The sequence below is a fragment of the Dasypus novemcinctus genome, chromosome 9 (assembly GCF_030445035.2).
Source record: "Dasypus novemcinctus isolate mDasNov1 chromosome 9, mDasNov1.1.hap2, whole genome shotgun sequence".
In the NCBI taxonomy this organism is placed as follows: domain Eukaryota; kingdom Metazoa; phylum Chordata; class Mammalia; order Cingulata; family Dasypodidae; genus Dasypus; species Dasypus novemcinctus.
Window position 1 is genome coordinate 79,177,707 of NC_080681.1, and position 20,595 is coordinate 79,198,301.

General features: G+C 51.8%; 1 protein-coding gene and 1 pseudogene across 1 annotated transcript in view; both read left to right on the forward strand.

Annotated features, from left to right (window-relative positions):
• The window catches only part of SLC1A7 (solute carrier family 1 member 7), a 51,144-nt gene that overhangs the window by 25,781 nt on the left and 4,768 nt on the right, over nucleotides 1-20,595 (forward strand). Inside the window, exons 3-7 of the mRNA XM_058303570.2 lie at nucleotides 1,266-1,481; nucleotides 13,762-13,804; nucleotides 15,981-16,203; nucleotides 19,373-19,472; nucleotides 20,184-20,417. Coding sequence (XP_058159553.1) covers nucleotides 1,266-1,481; nucleotides 13,762-13,804; nucleotides 15,981-16,203; nucleotides 19,373-19,472; nucleotides 20,184-20,417 — 816 coding nt within the window. The remainder of the gene's footprint in view (nucleotides 1-1,265; nucleotides 1,482-13,761; nucleotides 13,805-15,980; nucleotides 16,204-19,372; nucleotides 19,473-20,183; nucleotides 20,418-20,595) is intronic.
• Nucleotides 9,397-10,418, forward strand: LOC139439567 (growth hormone-inducible transmembrane protein pseudogene; annotated as a pseudogene).

Below are 20,595 nucleotides of genomic sequence, written 5' to 3' on the forward strand. Positions count from 1 at the left end.
GGAGGGGACCCTTAAACCGTGCCTTAATGGAAGAGCAAGCCTTTGCTGTGGCAGACGGGAAGAGAAGGGTGCTCTCAGGCAGTGGAGGGGCTAGCCTGGGCGGGGGTGGGGTGGGGGCCTGTGCGCTCAGCCCCGGTGCCAGATGCTGCTTCAGGGTCATGTAATGATGAGACTGCGAGGGATTATCTGCTCTTGTTTACATGATTAAAACCGGACAAATACTTCCTTTATCTGAAAGAATGAAAGGGCTTTGGGGAAAAAAATTTTGGCAGCAAAGTGAAGCACAAGCATTTCCTTAATTAGTATTTTACCCCCTCATCCCCAACAGCTATGAGAAGCGTGGCCCTGGGTTTGACCCACACTGGGGGGCAGAGAGCCCAAGTTAGAGCAGCCCCGGGTGGGGAGAAGCAAAGAGGAGAGAGATCCACGAACCCCTTAACAAAACCTCCCGCCAGGGGTCTGGGCCCAGGCCCTAAACCAGATGGCCCCACTATGGCACCTATCGGGGAAAAATCCAACCTGGCCCCATTTTATAGAGAGGAACCCCGAGGCCCAAAGATCGGGAGTGGCCTGCTTGCCCAAGACCACGTGACCAGTTGGCAGAGCTAAGGCAAAGGGCCAGGGCATCGCCTCCCAGCCCGGGGCTCTAACTTGCTCTCTCACGCGTTCATTCATTTTAGCCTGCAGGGAGTCCTGCTCTGGGTCAGCCCCTGCTGGGCACTGGGGGCCAATAGAGAAGTCAGACTGGTCCTCCCCTCACATGCCCTCAGTCTGGTGAAAGAGACAGGCAGGTGAACAGACAGTGGCACCCAGGGTCCTGACAGAGGAGGCCGGGGGCCGTGGGAGCCCCGGAATGGGGTTCTAACTCTGCGGGAGAGGTAGGTGATCCAAAAAAGACTTTACTGGAAAGGTGACTTCAAGCTGAGTTTTGCCGAGTGAGTAGGAGTTAGTCGCGTGAAGACAGGCTGATAAGAGGGCACCAGACAGGAAACAGCATGGGCAAAGGCCTAGAGGGCTGAAACTGCTTGGCTGTGACCCTGGGGTAGAGGCTAGAAGGAGCTACAAGGCCTGGCTTATATTACGAGGGGGGATTCCCCTGCCTGCACGTTCCCTGAAGCACTGGGCACAGTTGGTGTGTGTGTGTCTGTGTGTGTGCACGTGTGTGCATGTATGTGAGAGAGAGAGACAGGGTAGGGACGCGCCAGTGCCCGGCAGGCTCAGGGCTCCCCCACCCTCACAGACCCTGACGCCCCCCACCCCCCCAGCCTGATGTCCGGCCTTGCCTCCCTGGATCCCAAGACCTCCAGCCGCCTGGGCGTCCTCACTGTGGCCTACTACCTGTGGACCACCTTCGTGGCCGTCGTCGTGGGCATCGTCATGGTCTCCGCCATCTACCCGGGGGGTGCGGCGCAGAAGGAGACGGCGGAGCAGGGCGGGAAGCCCATCCTGAGCTCGGCCGACGCCCTGCTGGACCTCATCCGGTGAGCCTCGCCCGCGCCCCGCGCCTGGCACGCCTGCCCTACCCTGCCCGGGGCCCCCAGAGCCTGCTGCCGGGTGCAGGACAGGGCCTGGGGAAGGGGCTCTCAGGCTCGGCTCTTGATTACGCAGGGGGCGCAGCACCACGGTCACACCAAGGCCACGAGACCCTGGTGGACTGAGGCCCAGGACAAACCCTTGCTGCCGACCTGCTCTGTGCAAACTCCTGTCCCTGCTCCCCCGGCCCCGCTGCACGGTCTATCCCATAGGCTGGGGACTCGTGCTTCCTGGGTGCCAGGCCCCAGCACGTGGCCTGCCCTGAACATTTGCTGACTGACTGACTGATTCCTGGATGCCCCCGTGCCACCCAGGCTCTGAGGTGGAAGGCAGGCAGTTCTTGACCCCACCCCCACCTTTTGATTAGTTGACCCCTTTTTACAGATGAGAGAACAATGTTCAAGAGGGTGCGGTGACTCCCCCCGCGTCGTCCAGCAGGTTGGCAGTGGAGTCAGGTTCCACTCAGCTCTGTCTGGCTCCAGGGATCGTGCTCTCTGCCTTGTGGTGCGAGGGCCTTAGCCACGTCAGCCCGGCTCACCGTAGGCTTCAGGGACCTGAGGCCTCCTCCCCAGGGAAGGGTTGCAGGCCCCGCTCTATGTCCACCTCTGACACCCCTTTCCTAAGTCTCCTTACGGGCCCCCCCTTCTTTCAGTTGTTCCTGCACCCCCTCACCAGGGCAGCTCTGTGCCAAGCCCTGTAAGGAGAAGGCGATCTGCTCCTTGCCCTGCAGGAACTGTCAGAGTTGGAGGAGATGAAGACCCACAGATGGCAGAGACATCCTGGGAGGTGGGGGGCAGGAGCGGGGGCTATAGGGGGCAGCAACGAGACGTGAGCCTGGGGAGGCAAACTGCCCCGGGTTTGAAGGATGAGATGGACGGGAGGGCGTGGGGGAAGCAGGGAGGCCATTCTGTGCAGAGGCCCTGCGCTGAGCATGGTGTGGGGAAATCCCACCGAGCTGACCTGGAGCTTCCGGTGTGAGAAGAGGAGTGGACAACCAACGCTGGAGAAGCCAGCTGGGGCCAAACCCTGAAAGCACGGTGAACCAGCCGAAGAGTGGCTTTTATCCTCAAGGCCACAGAAAATGGGCTTTAAACACAGGGTCAGATTCAGAAGGGCCGCTGTGGCTGCCAGAAAGAAGTGGGTCGGGTGGAGGGGGTAGGGAGCAGGGGACTGGCCAGGTGGTGGGCCTGGACCGGGGGCAGAGGGCGGCTCAGGAGGGCAGAGTGGAGGCGGTGGGTGGTGCTATTTATAATGAGGAAGGTTCCCGGCCTGAGGATCTGAGTGGACAGCCACTTGGTCACAGAGCCAGAGAGCACGGTAGCAGGAGGAAGTGTGGCAAATCTTGGGGGAGATGTCCTCACTGATGGCTGGTAGTAGATCAAAAACTTGTGGGAGAGTCTGGGAGGGAGACCGAGGCTTGGAAATCACCAGCACCTGGTGAGACATCACGAGTCTCTCCCAGGAGAGCAGGAGTGTGAGGAGAACAGGGACAGAGCCCAGGCGCAGCACCGCATTGGTGACTGGTTTATTGGGCTCAACAGGATACGCCATTGAACTCACTCTGTGGACTCCTAGTCCTGAACCCCCATCCCATTTTCTAGTCATTTTCATATACAAGACGTCCAGTCGAGTCTCATATTAAAACTCCAGTCTCAGCAAATTTAAAACTTCTCCTGTTCTAGCCTTTTGGGTCTGATCAGACTTGGAAAGCCATAGTGAGAAGGGGGTCATGACAATTTTTTCCTCTTTCTTGCTCCACCTCCCCCCTGTTGCTGCGCTGGGGTTGGAGGAGCGGAGTGAAGAGAGGGCTGAAGACGTCCTCCTTTCCTGCTAGTTGCAGGGTCTGGTGGAGGTGCTTCCTGGATGTGTTTCTTCGGAGGTGCCTTTGTGGGTTCTTTGGCACCCCAGCTCTCACTGGTCTCTCTCACCTGCTATTCCCTTGACTCCAGCAATTCCTACTCCATCTGACTGCCTACAGCTCCCTTCTCAGACCTGATTCCCAGTCATTTCCTCTGCAGGGGACCCTTTGCCCCTCCAGTTGACCCTCTTAGGCCTGATCCCTTCTGCAAGGTCCCCATCTGGCCCGTGGGAAGCATGCATATCCCTGCTGGATGCTCAGACCTTTGGACATGGATCAGGAACCAGCTCCCACATTCCTCACAACCTCAGAGACACAAGCCAACAACTCAAGTAGTTTTCTGGCCTCAAGTTAGGCAGAAGCACTCTTCTCCTCGCCCAGGAGATGCCCAGCACATGGTCTCTCTATCTAAGGAAAATCTCACCTTCTGTATCAGTTAGTTATTGCTGTGTAATACACCAACTCAAAATTCTAGCCTTTTGGGTTGAATTTGGGGTCTGATCAGACTTGGAAACCCAAAACTCAGAGGCTTAAAATGACAACCATTTATTATTTCTCATGAAAAGACTATAGGGAAATAATAGGGAGGTTCTGATTTGGATGCTCACTCTTGCGTCTGCAGGTGGCGGGCTCAGCTGGTCTAGGATGGTCTTGACAGAGATGATTCAGCTGTGCTCCGTATGGTCTCTCCTCCTTCAGCAGGCCATCTGGGACTTATTTTCATGGTAGTGACAGGGTTCTAAGAGAGAATGCGGGGGCATGTTCTTATGGTGACAGTAGAGGAGCAAGAGATGAAATGGAAACATGCAAGCGTTTTCAACCCTCTGTGAACCTCAGGTCTGCCAGCATCCTCTTGGCCAAAGCAAGAAATGTGGCCAAGCCAGGCTCAGGGAGGTTGGGGCCACACGGATACAAGGAAAGGGAGTCCCTTAATCGGGGCCAGCAACACAATCAGTCTACCACTTCCCCATTTTCTCCGAATTCCAGGCCCTTCCTTCTCTTTCATCCTTTGAGATGTGTGGTTAACTAAGGACCACAAAAATACTTGCCCCACAGAGGCAACTTGGTGACTAATTGTGTGTTCTCACCAATAGGGTCCAGAGCCCGAGAGAGACCCAGCAGCTCCGCCCTGCCTGTGCGTCCTCACCTGGTACTTCAGCCACCGTCACGGCCTGAATCCCTGCTCCGTGCAGACACTCTCAGGTGCCGGCTCCAGCCTGGAAGCCTCTCGCCTGACCTCCAGGGCCGTGCCTACAGTTGTCTAAAAGCATCTTGAAATTAACATAGCCACAGCTGGCCATGATCTTCCCCTTACCTGTCCCTTCTCTAGTCCTGCGCATCTCGTCCAACCTCTCTTATTCCCTCATATCCCACCTCAGCAAATTCTGGCATCTCTGCCTTCAGAAGGTCTCCCAAGCCTGAGCCCTGCTCTCCACCTGCGCCCCTCCCACCCTCGTCCAGGCCACCACCCCTTCTCACAGCTCTTACCGTTGCCTCCCTCCAGCCTCTTCTCAGCGTGGCAGCCAGAGGGATTGCTTGTATCACCTGCTCCAAACCCGACACGTTTCAACAAAAACCATAGGCGCCAGTGGCCCACCCCCATGTGCCCACCTTTAACCTCTCTGACCTCTTCTCCCACTCCACCTCCACTCGCTCCACTCCAGCCACACTGGTCTCCATGCTGGTCTCCCCAGTGCCGGGTGCCTGCCCACCCTAGTGCGCGTCTCTGGCGTTGCCTCTGCTGGGTGGCCCTGCCTGCAGTCAGCCTCGGGGCTCAGCCCCTCACTCCATCCATGTCTCTGCCCAGTGTCTCCTCTTCAGGGAAGCCCCCCAGTCTCTGTCTCTCTCTGCCCTTATCTTGTCTCACTTTCCACATAGCCCTGATTACTGCCTGACATTATCAGATGTCTGCTTTATCTGCCCTGCTGGAAGGTAATAAACTCTGTGAGGGCTGGACTTCTGAAAATCTGCCCCCTGCTGTATCCCCAGAGCCTAGAGCACCACGTGGCACAGAGTAGGTTCTCCTTGTTGAATACCCACGTGGGATATGAGGTCAGCGGAGTTGGTGGCTGAAGCCAGGGAGGAGCTGGAATTGCACAGGAGAATGTGCAGGGTGGGTGGCCCAGGGACCCGGATGAGCCTTGGCTGTGCGGAGCTGAGGGGCAGGAGCAGGCTGAGAGGCAGGAGGAGAGCAGGGAAAGCCGGTGCCCTGGGAGCCAAAGGAAGAGGCGTTTCTAGAAACCTTACTGCTAAGATCCATTATTTCTAAGATTTGGTGATGATGATTCATCATTTCTTGGATTCTATGATTCAAAACAGCTTTTCCTTGTGGTAGAAGAAGTTGGTGCTTGGGGAGCCCCCGCCCTCTCCCCCCACCTCCCCCCGCTCAGGGGCTGCAGGGCTCTGGATCTGACACACGTGTCAGAGCCAAATGTTCCAGGAGCGTTTCCTGCTCTCGGCTGCTCTTCAAGCAGTGAAAACTGATCCTTCGGGTTTGAGGCTGATCCCCAGTTGCTGTCAACTCCGAGGCAAGTTGTTTTGCAAAGCTGGGTGCTTGGCCACCACTGTCATAGCTTCTTGGTCAGAGAACGGGGCTGCAAGGAGAGCTCACAGCTTCCCGGGACAGGGACTGGAAGCCAGGAGACCTGGGGTCTCCCCTCGGCTCTGCCAGCCATTCACTGGAGGGCCCTGGGAGGCCGGTTCCCCTCTTCGGCCTCAGTTTCTCCAGTGATTTTCAAGAGCCCTGCTAGCTCTGACGTTGCGTGCTTCTGAAACACAAAGGCCTGCAAGCCAGAGAGGCGGCTGCAGGGCAGGGCCAAAGCGGGTGCTGGGAGATGAGGTTGGAAGCACAGCGCCGAGCCAGCCTTGAAGGCCTTGCAGGGCAGGCCGGGGGCGCGGCTGGTACGCGTTCTAAAGGCGAGGCGGGCACGTTTGGGAAGGATGGAGTGGCAGGGGGTAGTGGGCAAGATGGGACTGGAGGCTTGGACGCCGTAGGAGGGTTGCAGTCCCTTCCCTCCATTCAGACCGCCTTTATTAAGTGCCTGCTCTGAGTGAAGACATTGTGCTGGGAGCTGGGGGCAAATCTAGTCCCTGCATCAGAGCTGTCTGCCATCTTAGGGCAGACAGATGAGAAGGGCGGGCCAGGCTACCACCCTGTAAGGCCCCTTCTCGCTCTCGCTCTGACCCCCTGAGAGGCTGTGCTGAATGGGGACCCTGGCAGTGAGGGCACCAGGGGCCTCCTCACCCCTGCTCCGGCCCAGAGCAGGTGCCTCGGGTGCTGATGACTGAGCAGTCACCAGTGTGACCAGAGCAGGAACCTGGGAACCCGGGCCGCTGAGGCAAGTGAAAGGCAGATGTGGGGGCCCACTCCCCGGGGACTTAAGCCCCGTAGCACACCTCAGGGTGGGAAGATATGCATCCATCTCTCTGAGATGATTCCAGAGGAACACAGCAGCCTGTGTCCCTGGATGACCTGCCAACACATGAATTCATTTCCCAGAGCTCCAAGTGGGGGCTCCGGGAAACAGACGTCTGTTCACAGTGTGGCCTCACAGGAAAAAATCCCAGGCGGGACACTAATCAGAGCTGGCCCCCTTCTTTTTTTCCAATCTTATTAAAAGACCAGCGAGATTAAGTAATGACGTGGCTCTATTTATATCTAGCTCCCAGTTACCCTCGCAGGGATTGGATGAAGCTCTCAGGAACTGTTCTTGAAAGGAACCAGTTCCTGTCTCAGGAGCCTGGGTTGGGGACAAGGATTAGGGCTGAATTTGGAACCATCACAGCAGGAACTTAAAAATAGTAAGTGGGCTGAGGAGCCAAGGAGGGGGGCTTTGCCCCTGCCCAGAGAGAAGTGCAAGGGGGCCTGGGGCCAAGTGCACGTGGACTTGACGGACGCGGCTGTTCATTTCTCCCAGGCGCTTTATTTATAGTTTGTGTTCCTGCCACCAGGAACATAGGCATCAAGGCGCAGACAGGAAGGCTCCCCGTGGGCATTCAAAGCTAAAAGCTGTTGTACATTTTCCTGTTTAATAATCAGAAGTAAATTTTTTATTACAATCTTCAGGATAATTTCATTAATTATTAGTATGAATACATGTATTAATCAGGAATTTCTTTTGCCTGCTAGTTAAAAGAAACCTGAAATAGCAGAGACTTAAGTAAGGTAAAGGTTTATAATTTCTCCCAAATAAGCAGTCCTAAGGTAGGCAGCTCATGGTTATCAGGATCCAGAGCTCCCACCACCTTTGGGCTCTGCCATGCTTAGCACTTTAAGCTTTCATCATCACTATTGCCTCATGGTCCAAGAAGGTCGCTCAAGCTCTGGTTATTGCATCCATGTTCCATGAAAAATTAAGAAAGTTAAAGGAAAGGACAAAAAGGTCCTAACTGAGTGGGCATCTCTTTAAGAGTCTTCTAGAAAGCAGCAGCCAGCAACTTCCACTCACATCTCATTGGCTACCCCATTACAAGAGAAATTGGGAAACAGGGTTTGGTGGCAGGGCCCAGTTGATCCCCCTGTGATCACAGAGCTTCTGTTAGGAAGAAGGGAGAATGGAAATTGGGTAGGCAAATAGCCATCCCTACCACAGCACACGTTTTAAATCATTCTAATTTTAAAGGGAGTTGTAAAGATGTGCATATACTAGGTATAAGTTCCAGTTGGTTTCTCATGGCCTCTCAAATGTTCTTAGTTTCTGCTCCATTTATTTTTTTAAATGTTGATGTGGATCTATCGTTGTGTTCATTTTTCTCCATTATTTTACAGATCATCTTGCTCTAGTGGTTTTCCTTCTTGAAGTACAGTTTTGGGTTTTTTTAAAGATTTATTTTATTTATTTCTCTCCCCTCTCCCCCTGTTGTCTGCTCTTTTGTGTCCATTCACTGTGTGTTATTCTGTGTCAGCTTGATTCTTGTTAGGCAGCACCGAGAATCTGTGTCTTTTTTGTTGCGTCATCTTGCTTTGTCAGCTCTCCATGTGTGCGGCGTGACTCCTGGGCAGGCTGTGTGTTTTTTTTTCATGTGGGGTGACTCTTCTTGCAGGGTGCACTCCTTGTGGGTGGGGCTCCCCTATGCAGGGATGCCCCTGTGTGGCACGGCACTCCTTGCGCGCAGAAGCACTGTGCGTGGGTCAGCTCACCACGTGGGTCAGGAGGCGCTGGGTATTGCACCCTCGACCCTCCATATGGTAGGCAGACACTCTATAAGTTGAGCTACGTCTGCTTCCCCCTGCTCCGTTTAAATCAGCCTTCCCTCTAAGTTTCAATAAAAAACAACCATGAACCTTGAACCTCCTGGGACATACTCAGGAGAGGTTTTCAAAAATCAGTCCAGCAGAGGCATCTCCATTCTGGTCATAAATGCCCAGGACAGGTGCCTCTGACGAGCTATGTACCTGGCCCGCATCCAGCGCTGACTCTGGCTTCAGTGCTGCAGGCCTGCTTGATGTCAGGAAGCCTCACAGGCAGCTCCCAAACCAGTGGCAGAGATCTACTTACCTCCCTTTATCAGCCTCCGTTGAGCTGTTGAGATCCCAGTTCCTGACCTCTGCTGCTTCTCTCCCTTGTGACCAAGCTGAAATTAGTGCGGGCAAGGTAAATTACCGTTGGGTCATGACATACCTGTGACCATTCCTTACCTATGGTCTGCCTTGGTAGCTCATTCTAGGCCTTCTTCCTCCTGCCATACATTTACACTGAAAAATCTGCATTTTAGTAGCAGTGAAAGAAAGATAGTTTTTGCTTTCCAGCAGTGGCTGGGGTGTGAAGTTAAGAAGTACTGCACACTCGTATCCATGTATATACCTTCATATATGTGTGAGCTGAGTCTTGAAAGAGGAGAGATTTGCCAAGACCAAGAGTGCGGGGGTGAGGGTTAGGCAGAGGACAGGGGAGGGGTAAGTGTGTATATGTTTTGGCGACCCAGAAGGGGACTTGGGGACCTGCACAGGAGAGGTGACTGGGGACTGAGCATCTCAGATCTGCTGGGAAACCTGGTGCGCCATCATGCTGGTGACAAGGTTTGTGTTTTCAGTGCTGCCTTCCTGGGTTTCCCACCCAGCTTTCACCAAGGCCTCCCCTGGTCTGAAGACTTCCATCACAAAGTCAATGGTTCTTAACACCCACCGGGGAATATGCCAGCAAGACAAGAACTGGTATCTAGCATGGGAAAACTGGTCAAGAACTCAAAGATGCAGTATTGGAGCCATCAGTAGAAAACATACTTAAAACTGATGAGACAGGAAGAGGGTTTGTTGCTGGAGGAGCTGCGGTTGGTCTTGGAACATTGTGCTGCTATGGCTTGGGAATGTCTAAAGACAGTGGTGCTCTTGAAAAGGCTGCAATCTGGCCTCATTATGTGAAGGAGAGGATTCAGTCTACCCGTATGTACTTAGCAGGAAGGACTGATTCAATAGCTTTGTCTGCCTTGGCAGGGAGCAGAACTCCTATCTCATGAACATGATGAGAGGCTCTTGGGTGATAGTTAATGCAACCTTTGTAGACCTGATTAGAGCTGAAATGCTGGTGCAATTGATATCCTATGACCAGAGTCCTGGCCCAAAGCATCTTGCTTGGTTGCTGCTTTCTGGGTGATGGGTGCAGTGGTGGCTCCTCTGACGATAGTAGGAGGCACTCCTTTCATCAGAGCTGCTTGGTACACAGATGGCATTGTGGGCGGCCTCTCCACTGCAGCCAGGCATGCTCCCAGTGAGAAGGTGGTGAACATGGGCACACCCCTGAGAATGGGCGAGGTCGCGTCTCTGTTCATCTCTGGGATCTGGTTCTTCCTTCTACCACAGTGGCTGGTGCCACTCTGTACTGAGTGGCAGTTTATGGTTGATTAGTTCTTTACAGCCTATTCTTCTTATACAACACCCAGAAAGTAATCGGGCTTGCTGAAATAGCACTGTTACGTGGCAGTCAAAAATACGATCTCATCAATTCCATGATGGGGAATCTACTTGAATACATTAAAAGTATTTATGTGAGTGGCCAGTGTGCTAGCAACTGGAAGCAACAGACAGTAATGAAGTGACTCAGCTTCTGGCTTCTCTCATACATCAGATATCTTGCTTGTTTAATAGGGGCAGATATTCATTAAGTTGTTCGTAAGAGCAAATGTCATTGAAGTTGAGAAGATAAGAACATGTCAACTGTTTAAATTGTTCCAGTATAATGTAGTGTTTCATTATACTGCTTTTTCTTCTAGAGAATAAATTCAGTAGTTCTCTTCCAAATAAGCACTCACATTTCCAGTTCTCATGTTTGAGCAATTTAAAATGTTTTAATAAATATGGAAACTAAGGTCGTATTATCTGAATTGAGGTATTTTATCTAACTTAGGTTTACCTGCGTATTTTTGAATGGCAGAATATTATAACTAATACCCTAAGTGGCATAGAGGGATAGAAGAAAAGGATCACCACAAGTCTTTCTTTGAATAATAGGACTTAGAACTTGCGTATATGATGGAGAGCCAGTGAGGGTTGTCTGGCTCTTTAGAGACAAACCACGATCACTATTTTTCCTCTGCTGGACTTCAAAGATGGTGATTCGTCCTCCTGCCGCTACTCCTCAGGTGGTCATGGTCCCGTATGGCCTCTCATTGTTACAGTAGCCCTGATGTTAATCATGGAGAATCCCAAATATCATGTGTTTATGGAAGTTTTACTTTTGGACTTCTAGAACAAAATACTCTTAACATTATTAAGATAAAACATTCAAAGCATGAAGGTTGTTGCATATTCAAGTATACAGTAATGTGTTCATAATTGTTGAGGTTTTTTGCCTCTTTATTGAAATGTGTAATGGAGTACATGCTTACCTTTCTCATCTCTTCAAGATTTGAAGCCTTTATCAAAAAACCCTGTCCAACCACACTAATGGTTGTTAATCAGGAAAGTGTGGGAAAGAAGGGAATGAGGTATATGGGAATCCCCTATATTTTCAATGTAATTTCTATGTAATCTAAAGCTTTAAAGAAAAAATAAATATATATTAAAAAATAAAATAAGATATTACACTGAAGAATATTCCAGTAAGAAAAAATAGCCTACCCGTGGCTTACACTTGAGAACATGGAAGCAGTTTTTCTCCTAAGACTATTGATTTCTTGTGTTTCCTCTCAGATTAAGTACTAAAAAGCAAAAGAAAACTAGTTCTGTCTTTAATGAACTATATCAGTAAAAGGTAGAATGGGAAACTGTGGCCTTAGGGTTTCTTTTAACAAAATTTTCCTTCTCCTGCAAAGACCATTTTTTTAACTTTCTTGTGACATTTGTAAGAATATTTTTGATACAGATGAGTTTCTTTTTGGAATTCTTTAATGAATGAACTAAGTCTGTGATTATTGAGATGATTGCTCTTTTTGATAAATATTTATTATACTAATCCAGAAATAACTACTCTAACCATCTCAAATTATATAGGATGCTTATTTCTGAAATAAAGTTCTAGCCAGCAGGTGGGAAAAAAAAAAAGAGTGAGTGGGAAGGGGCAAACCAGGTAGAGGGGGCAGCATGAGCGTGAGGCACATGCAAGCCTCTTGAACAAAAAACTTTTGTTAGCCTCTCTAATTATTTTTAGAGTTAATTCCTAGAGGGAATTATAAAGACAAAGATATAAATGCTTTTTAAGACCCTTGATATGAATTGCTGCCAGAAGCCAGTGAGGGTGCCACTCCAAACAGACCTCCCCAGCATTGTGTATAGTCATTTTTTAAAAATTCTTTGTCTGTTTGATCGGTGAAAATGTCTTTTATTGATGAAGCCAAATGCTTTTAAAAATGTTTTTTGGCCATTTACATTTTTTGTGTGTGCAGTGAATTGCCTGCTCATGTTATTTGATTGTTTTTCTGTTTGGGTAGTAATGTTTTCATTAATAATGTGGCACATGTATTTATGCAACAACTATTTACTGAGTGTTTGTTATGTGCCAGGCACTCTTGTAGCTGGGGACACAGTGAACAAAACAGAGATCCCTGCCCTCAGGGGAGGAGACAGTGAAGGAAAAGACTAAAAAGATCCCTGCCCTCAGGGGAGGAGACAGAAGGCAAAGACTAAAAAGCTTTTCAGAGACTTTGAATGATAACACTTTGCATATAGTTTTTCCAGTTTGGCATTGGCTGTATAATTTTAGTTATATTGTAATCTGTTTTAGAGAGTGTCTATCTTTTTTGGCTTCTAATTTGGGGCCAATTTTAGATTTACAGAAAAGTTACAAAGATAGCACAGAGAGTTTTTGTATTCCCTTTTTCCCCAGCTTCCCCTGGGGTTAATGTCTTATAAAACTTGGGCATATTTTTTGAAACTAAGAAAATAAATTGGTACAACACTATTAACTAAATTACAGAGTTTATTTGGATGTCACCAGTTTTTCCACTAATCTTTTTTCCATTCCAGCATCCAATCCAGGATACCACATTGCATTTAGGAAATTCTTAAATTTGATGTAGTAAAATCTCTTGGTTTTTATTGCTTAGTTTGTTCTTAGAGAGTTTTTCCATATCCTGTGATCTGATAAATTTTTAACCTATATTTTCTTCTAGCTTTTCTTTTTATTATTGTTTATTTAAACCATATGGAGTTTATTTTGGGATAGGTGTGAAATAAGGCTCTGATTTTTCCAAATGGTTGGTCAGCTATACAGCATCCTATAATGCATCTTTCCTTTTTCTCACTGATTTGTGAAGTAACTTTTAGCAAATATGGAAGTCTTAGACATACTAGATTCTATTTCAGTTACATTGATTTTCTATTTATTGCTGTGTTGGTATGACACTTTTAATAGTTACATCTTTTTAGTATGTTTTAATATCTGGTAGGACAAGACCTCCACCTTGAACTTTATATTAATAATATTAATAAGACTAATGATTCTGGATATATGCTAAGCCCTGCATTGGGCTCTAACAGATAAGATACGCCTGACAAAGCCCATGCCTTCAAGGGGGCCAGTCTGTGGGGCAGGCAGTGTCTCAGCCAGTAACCCCAGGACAGCATGCTGGAGTGAAGGCAAAGGCCAGCAGAAGGACCAAGGAGTCTGCAGGAGCAGCCAGAGAAGACTCGACAGAGGAAGTGCTGTTGGACTTGAAATTTGGCCTGTGGTTGATTTGAGTAGGAGTTGGCCATGCAGAGAAGCAGGCAGAGCATTCTTTGGCAGAAGGAATGGTGTGTTCAAAGGCACAGAGCTGGAAAAGTACATAGCATATTTAGGGAAGTATAAGCAAGGGGTGTTGGAGCCTTAAGTCTTGGGGGTGGCAGAAGGAGGTAGAGCAGGATCATGGGAGGCCTCGACTGCCAAGGGAGAAAGGACCCCAAGGGCCTGCCTGTCCTGGGCTCTGGAATTCTTAATTACTGACTCTCTTCCCAGGAACATGTTCCCAGCCAACCTGGTGGAGGCCACATTCAAGCAGGTGAGTGGGTCCCTGGGGGATGGAGGGGAAGGGGCAGCCAGTGGGAGGGTGGTCAGGCAGGGCCAGTCAGCCCGGCCGGGAGTGGCAGGCTTGCGGGGTTTCCAGCCACTCGCTTATCCCATCTCATGGGGGTGGGATGTGGGGAGGGGAGGAGAGTGCCAAGATCCCTAGAGCCTCCCACAGCCACACCCCTGGCCTGCGTTTTTCTTGAAGGAAAGTTAAGGGTTGGAGGGGAGCCTTTATTGAGTGTTGGCTCTGCTCTAGGTTTCACACTGGGGCTCACACCTACACCGTCTCACTCAGTCCTCACAGCATCCCTGCTCTGAGGTAGTCTTAGCCCTACTTCGTGCATGAGGAGATGGAGGCTCAGCAGGAGAAAACAATTCACCAAGTTTATACCACTAGTAAATGACAGAGCTCGTAGGTAAACCCTAGTCTATCTGGCTTCTAAGCCTGTTTTCTATTTCTTTTAAAATAATTCTTTTCTCCCCCTAAGAAGAGCAGTAATAATGTTCACTGTAGAAAGTTAGGAAAATATTAGAAGATAGAAAAAAGAAAATAAAAATCATCTCTAATTCCAGCGCCTTGCAATAGTGGTAGTAGATGATGTTTCTTTCTAGTCTTTTTTTCTCTGCATATGTTTTTAAAAATAAAATTGGGATCATAGGACATATACAGTTTTGAATCTTGTCCTTTTTTCCCTCACTCCCATAATGTCCAGAGTATTTTCCAAGGTCCTTAAATGTTTCTCGGAAATACAATATGTAATGGTAACATAATAGCCTGTGATAAGGATGGGCTGGGATTTCTTTACCCAATCCCCTTGCATTTAGATTGTTTTTAAAGTTTTGCTTTTTTAGAAATTATGGGAAACATCCTTTTTTATCATTCTCCGCACTTCTAATAATTTCCATTTCTTCCTCCCCCCAAGTTTTAACTGAGTGGTTGACTCAATCTAGCAAGTGTTTCCTGAACCGCTTTCCTGTGCTGGACACAGAGCAGGTAGCTGAGGGTTGAAGAGGAGGTTCCAAAACATGGAGCTGTGAAACCTGCAGTAAATCACTGTCTCCTAACTGCTCCAAAAGAGGAGACAGATTGTAAAGGGCCCTGAATGCCAGGCTAGGGAGCTAGGATTTTATCCCGCCAGGGAGGGGAATTATTGATGATGTGAGAGGGCATGAGAGAGAACATTGCTCTACTGCATACCTGCCCAGAATGTCCACTTGGCAACTTCCTGCCCATCCTTCACCCAAATCAAATGCCCCTTCCTTTGTAAAGCTGTCTCCACTCACTCAGGCAGACTTAGTCACTCCTCCCCTAGGCTCTCAGACCAGAAATCCCAGCTGGTTCATTTTTGTGTCCCCAGCGCTTGGGACAGCACCCAGCACCGAATGCCCAATGTTGGAACAATGATAATTATAGTAGTAGTAGTAACTAGTAGTCTTCCCTGGGACTTACATGTTCCTGGCCCTGTTGTAGGCCCTTCACATATATTGTCTCTTTCAGTCCAGTGAGGTTTAATGATCCCTGTTTTACAAAAGAGGAAACTGCAGCCCAGAGACTTTGGGTCCGATGTATTTCCTGAGTGGTTCCTCTTCTCCCTCCAGCAGGGATAGATTGATAATGTGTTGTTTGGGAGTAGGGGAGGCTGCCTTACGTGGGCTCCCAGTACCGGGGAAAGAGAAGCAAGGTGGGTGGCCCAGGCGGCTCAGGCCCTCCCAGCCAGGGCTCACCTCATCAGAAAGACTTGGGGGCAGGCTGAGCTTTACAAACTCGGAGGGAGGGCCATGTCCCCTTCAGGTGGGAGGCAGGGCTGGCTGGCTGTGAGATGGCTGGGTGGTGGGTGGTTGGAAGGGCATAGGTGAGTGAGTGGAGAGTGATTCGGGGGACGAGGAGATGGAAGGATGGTTGGGGAGGGACACAGATGTGTGGTGATGCCTGCAAGTCGAGGAGGGGGGAGGCGTGGCCGGGTGCGTGTGGCTGGATGAAGCAATCTCAGTTTGCTGAGATTTGGCACAGTGTTGATGATAATGCCCTGCCTAGTGCACAAGGTTATTGTAGGGGTCAACTAGCATATGAGCAGATACTAATGTGCTTTCAAGAACTTTTGTTGTTGTTAATACTGATGATGACACTTGGCAATGACCCCTTTCCCACCTGGGCTGTTGCCCACCAGTACCGCACCAAGACCACCACCATTGTCCAGTCCCCCAAGCTGGCATCCGGGGAGGCCCCTCCTCAGCGGATCCTCCTCTACGGGGTCCAGGAAGAGAATGGCTCCCACGTGCAGAACTTCACCCTGGACCTGACCCCGCCGCCTGAGGTCATTTACCTGTCGGAGCCTGGCACCAGCGACGGCATGAACGTGCTGGGCATCGTCATCTTCTCTGCCACCATGGGTACGTGCTGCCCACACTCACCAGGCGGGGGCCCGGAGCCTTCCCTCCCTCCCTCCCCTCCCTCCACCTCCCCTTCCTCCACCCATCCACCCCCCACCCAATCATCTCAATAACCTCAAGCCTTCCAGGCTGCTGGGTCATTCCTTCTTTTACTGTCCAAATCGAGAGGTTGGAGTCCCCGTCCCATTCCCGAGGGAGGCTCGAGCCCTCCCCTGAGCTGGAGCTCCTCTCCCTGCCCTCACCCCGTGCCAGCCCCGCGTGCTGGTTTGCCGTCACTGACATCCGCTTCCCTCTTGTTTCATGCTGCCTGTTCCTGAACCTCTAACTGAGGTCTGGGGATAATGAGGAGGGGAGTTACAAAAAAGAACAGGAAACTACCAAAGCTGTCAGACATCCCGTCTATTTAAAGCCCTTCTGCCGCCCGCTACTAAATTGCTTGGGCTTCAGACGCCATAAAACCAGGATATGCCTCTCTGCCTTCAGTGCCTGGTCCTCAGACACACACAAACACACACACAAAATGCTTCTTTCCTTTAACTCTTTGGGGACAACTCCCAAGCCCTGCAGAACAATCGAGCTTGTCTGCCCAAGCTTGTCCTTCTAGGCCACCCAGGATCATCATGAGTCTTACTCTAAAATTATCATCAACTTTCCCCATTGTCCCAGCCCAGGGCCAACGGGGTCTCGCTTGCTTCCCTGACTTCTCCACAGAGCTGCTTTCTCAGTAAAAGTTCTAACCACCCTCCTGCAAGAAACCTGGGGGCTGTTTTCTACCTCTCTCTGTCTCAGCCCCTGGATCTTGCCTCCAAACTCTCTCCGACCCACGCACCCCCTTCTGTCCCATGCCACCAACTGGTTCGAGACCTCTGCCATCCCTTGCCTGCTTTCTGCTTCCTTCCACTCTTGCTCTCCCCATAGTGTCGCAACTGACTGTGCCTGGTCCCTGCGTAAAGCCTCCAGGCCCTCACTGCTGGGAGAAAGGCCCTGAGGCCCCAGGCAGCCTGCACTGGTCCCAGCCTCTGTGACTGTGCTTTCAGGGGCCGGAAGTGCCTCCCCGAGGACCTCCCCACTTCCCTCCACCTGGCTGCGCGCGCCCCACCCCACACCCCTCCACCTTCCTCATCCTTGGGGGGCTCCGTGCAAGCATCCTGTCCTCAGGAAAGTCTGCCTGACCCCCCAAACTAGGTCAGGCACTCCGGCTACACAGTCACAGCCCGTACTCCTTAAATGGTGGCGCTGTGGCAATTGTATAACTGCTCGTGTGATTGCTGAGTGTCTGCACAGCAGCTGGCAGGCACCGTGCCTGGCGTGGGCTCCATTTTACCCCCAGAGCCCACCACAGTGCTGGCACAGAGTAAGCCCCCAGTAACATCTGTGGGAGAGATGGACAGCTAGCTGGATGGACACCGATGGCTAATGGAGCTTTTATCATCTTGGCGCAAGCGCCAGGCCTGCAAAGGGGCCAGGGCCTCCGGGACCCGAGTGTGCGTTTGGAAGCGCCCCTCTGACCAGCTGACAGCCCCGGTCCTGGGCTGCCTTCCTCCAACCTTTGGCCCAGAGCCTCTCTCTTCAGGATAGGGGTTACCTATCAGCAGAGCGAAGGAAACTCTGGGACCTCAGCTCAATTCACTAAGTACTTACCAAGCACGTGTCACCATCTCTGCGTCAGTGTCTGTGTGTGTGTGCGCCCACACCTGCGAGTCTGAGTCTGCACACTCTCGCCTGTGTGTGCTGGCCTCTGGGTGTGAGTGAGCAGACTTGCACAGCGTTCTTTGGTACCCCCAGTCCAGTCTCCTTTCCCACCTCCTCCCTGGTGTTAGGATGTGGCTAATGCTGAGGTCTCATTGGCATTGCCTGTTAGAGGAACCCCACTGCTGCACCCAGGCACACTAGCCCCAGCCAATCAGAGTCCTGGATGCCCCCAGAGAAACCCAAGTGGAGCCTGATGAGGGGCAGGTAAGACCTGGGGAGAGACAGAGCCGACGGGCACCTGAGCTGTGGCTGGCCAGGTGGGCAGGGTGAGGCCCAGTGTCACTTCCAATCCGGGGCCCCTTGCTGACTCCAGCAGGGCCCCACCTCACCCCATCACTACCCAGAATCTTCTTTCTGCATTGTGTGGGCTCAGGACTTCCTGGGGCAGGGAAGGAGCTCTGCTCTGGAGAGGCCAGGGTTTGACTCCCTTCCCTGCCTCTTCCTGCCTGAGTCAGCCAGTGAATCTCTGAGCCAGAGGCGGGAACCTCACGAGGGCAGCCACAGAGTGTGGTTTGCTCCCTGTTCTTGTATCACCAGAGGGTCCTTGGTGCAGCCACCCAGCCACTGTTTCAGGAATAGCACCTGCCTCTCTGAAAGAGGGGGTGTACATCCAATGTGCTGTGAAGGAAAAGCCCAGAATCCCAAGGGAGAGAATAATGGGTATCAGGAAAAGCTTTTCTTCATTCATTCATTTTTGTTTTGCTTTCAACATGAATGTTGAGCATCTACCTCATGCAGCTGAGGAGGTATGGTCCTTGCCCTCAAGGAGCTAATGCTCTTCTGTAGGAGTCAGAAAAAATAAACAAATGGAAAATAAGTTATAAGTAATAGTAAGTGATTAGATGGAGCCAGCAAGAGATGAGCAAGCGAAGGATGGATGGGGAGTTTCTTTGGGTGGAAAATAGAATACCCAGGTAGAGATGAAAGGAGATGGGGATTGACCTAAGGGCAGGAAGGAGTGGGCCATGTGAGAACTGGGTGGCCAGTGCTTCAGGCAGAGGGAACTGCACGTGCAGGTCCTGAGGTAGTGAAGAACCTGAGTTATTTTAGAAAATAGGAGAGGAAGGGCAGAGTCAAAGGTTGGAGGTATAGACGGGGTAGATCAAGGGGCCTGAGGCAATGGGGAGCTTGGTTAGGGTCTAAGGGAACAGGGAGGTTGGCAAGGAGTGCCCGGGAGGTGGGCATTTTATTTTGAGGTGCCCTTTGCTGCTGTGTGGAGGACGGTTAGAAAGGAGGGGGAGAAGGCCTGTGGGAGGTTGCTGCCCTGGGTCCCTGGGAGGAAGCATCAGCGCGTCAGAGGCTTCTGGGAAGTCAGCCTGGTCCTCGTGCGCATGTGCGTGCGCCTGTGCTGTCCCCCCGCCCCTGCGTGTGCAGGGGCCTGTGCTCTGTGACAGCTCCCGTGTCCCTGCCTCCGCAGGCATCATGCTGGGCCGCATGGGTGACAGCGGGGCCCCCTTGGTCAGCTTCTGCCAGTGCCTCAATGAGTCCGTCATGAAGATCGTGGCAGTGGCCGTGTGGTAAGCCTCGTTGGGGAAGGGTACCCCCACCTCCGGCTCCGCCCTGGTGGATGGCGGGATGCACACCATTGCCCGTCCTCGGCCCTCCCAGGAGGCAGCAGGACACTGCACAGGGCCCAGCGCTGGGCCTGGGGCCTCCAGAGCTACGTGCCCTCCCCTGGGTGTCCCCGGCCCTGGCCAGGCCCCATTCCAGTCCTGGGCCTGGGCTGGTTGTGGGCCCAGAGGCTCACTGGAGGACAGCTGGGAGCGAAGCCCGGCCCTGCTGCTCTCCTGGCCTTCGTTTCTCCATCCCGTAGAGCCTCGTCAGCTTGGCTTTTGGAGAAATGAAGCACCAGAAGTGAGACCCACCTGCCACTCCTGGGTTCAGAGCTCAGGCTTCAAGAACCTTCTGGCACAACCTTGAGCCATTCAGATGGGGAAAGGCTGAGACCTGCCCATGGCACCCACGGGCCAGGGCACTGCCGGGGCTGGGACAGGGGCCTCCTGGGGGCAGGAGTGAGGGGAGGAAGAGGAGCGAAAGGTGCTCCAGGGCCGGGATGGTTGAGGGGCAATGGGGTTAATCCCGTGTGTGGGACGCAAGGCTGGGCAGCTCGTACGTGTGAGCCCAGGAGGCCGAGAGGCCGAGGCTGCTCGGGGCTGGGAGGCTGGGAGGGACCCTTGCCTGCCTGGCACCTGAGCCCTGGCTGCCCTGCCTGCCCTGCCCACCCCCAGGTACTTCCCCTTCGGCATTGTGTTCCTTATTGCCGGAAAGATCCTGGAGATGGACGACCCCAAGACGGTCGGGAAGAAGCTGGGCTCCTACGCGGCTACTGTGGTGTGCGGCCTCGTGGTCCACGGCCTCTTCATCCTGCCCCTGCTCTACTTCTTCATCACCAAGAAGAACCCCATTGTCTTCATCCGCGGTGTCCTCCAGGCCCTGCTCATCGCGCTGGCCACCTCCTCCAGGTAGCCCTGGGCGAGCGGCACAGCGGGAGGCGGGGGCTGTCCAGCCACAGGACCACGGGAAGTGGCAGCACAGCGCGCTGCACAAGCTTGGGGACTGCGGCGGTAAAGAGACCTCTTTTGAAATGCATCTCTTGAAGTCGCCATCTGCCTGAGCAGCAGGAAGCTCTTGTTTCTTCTT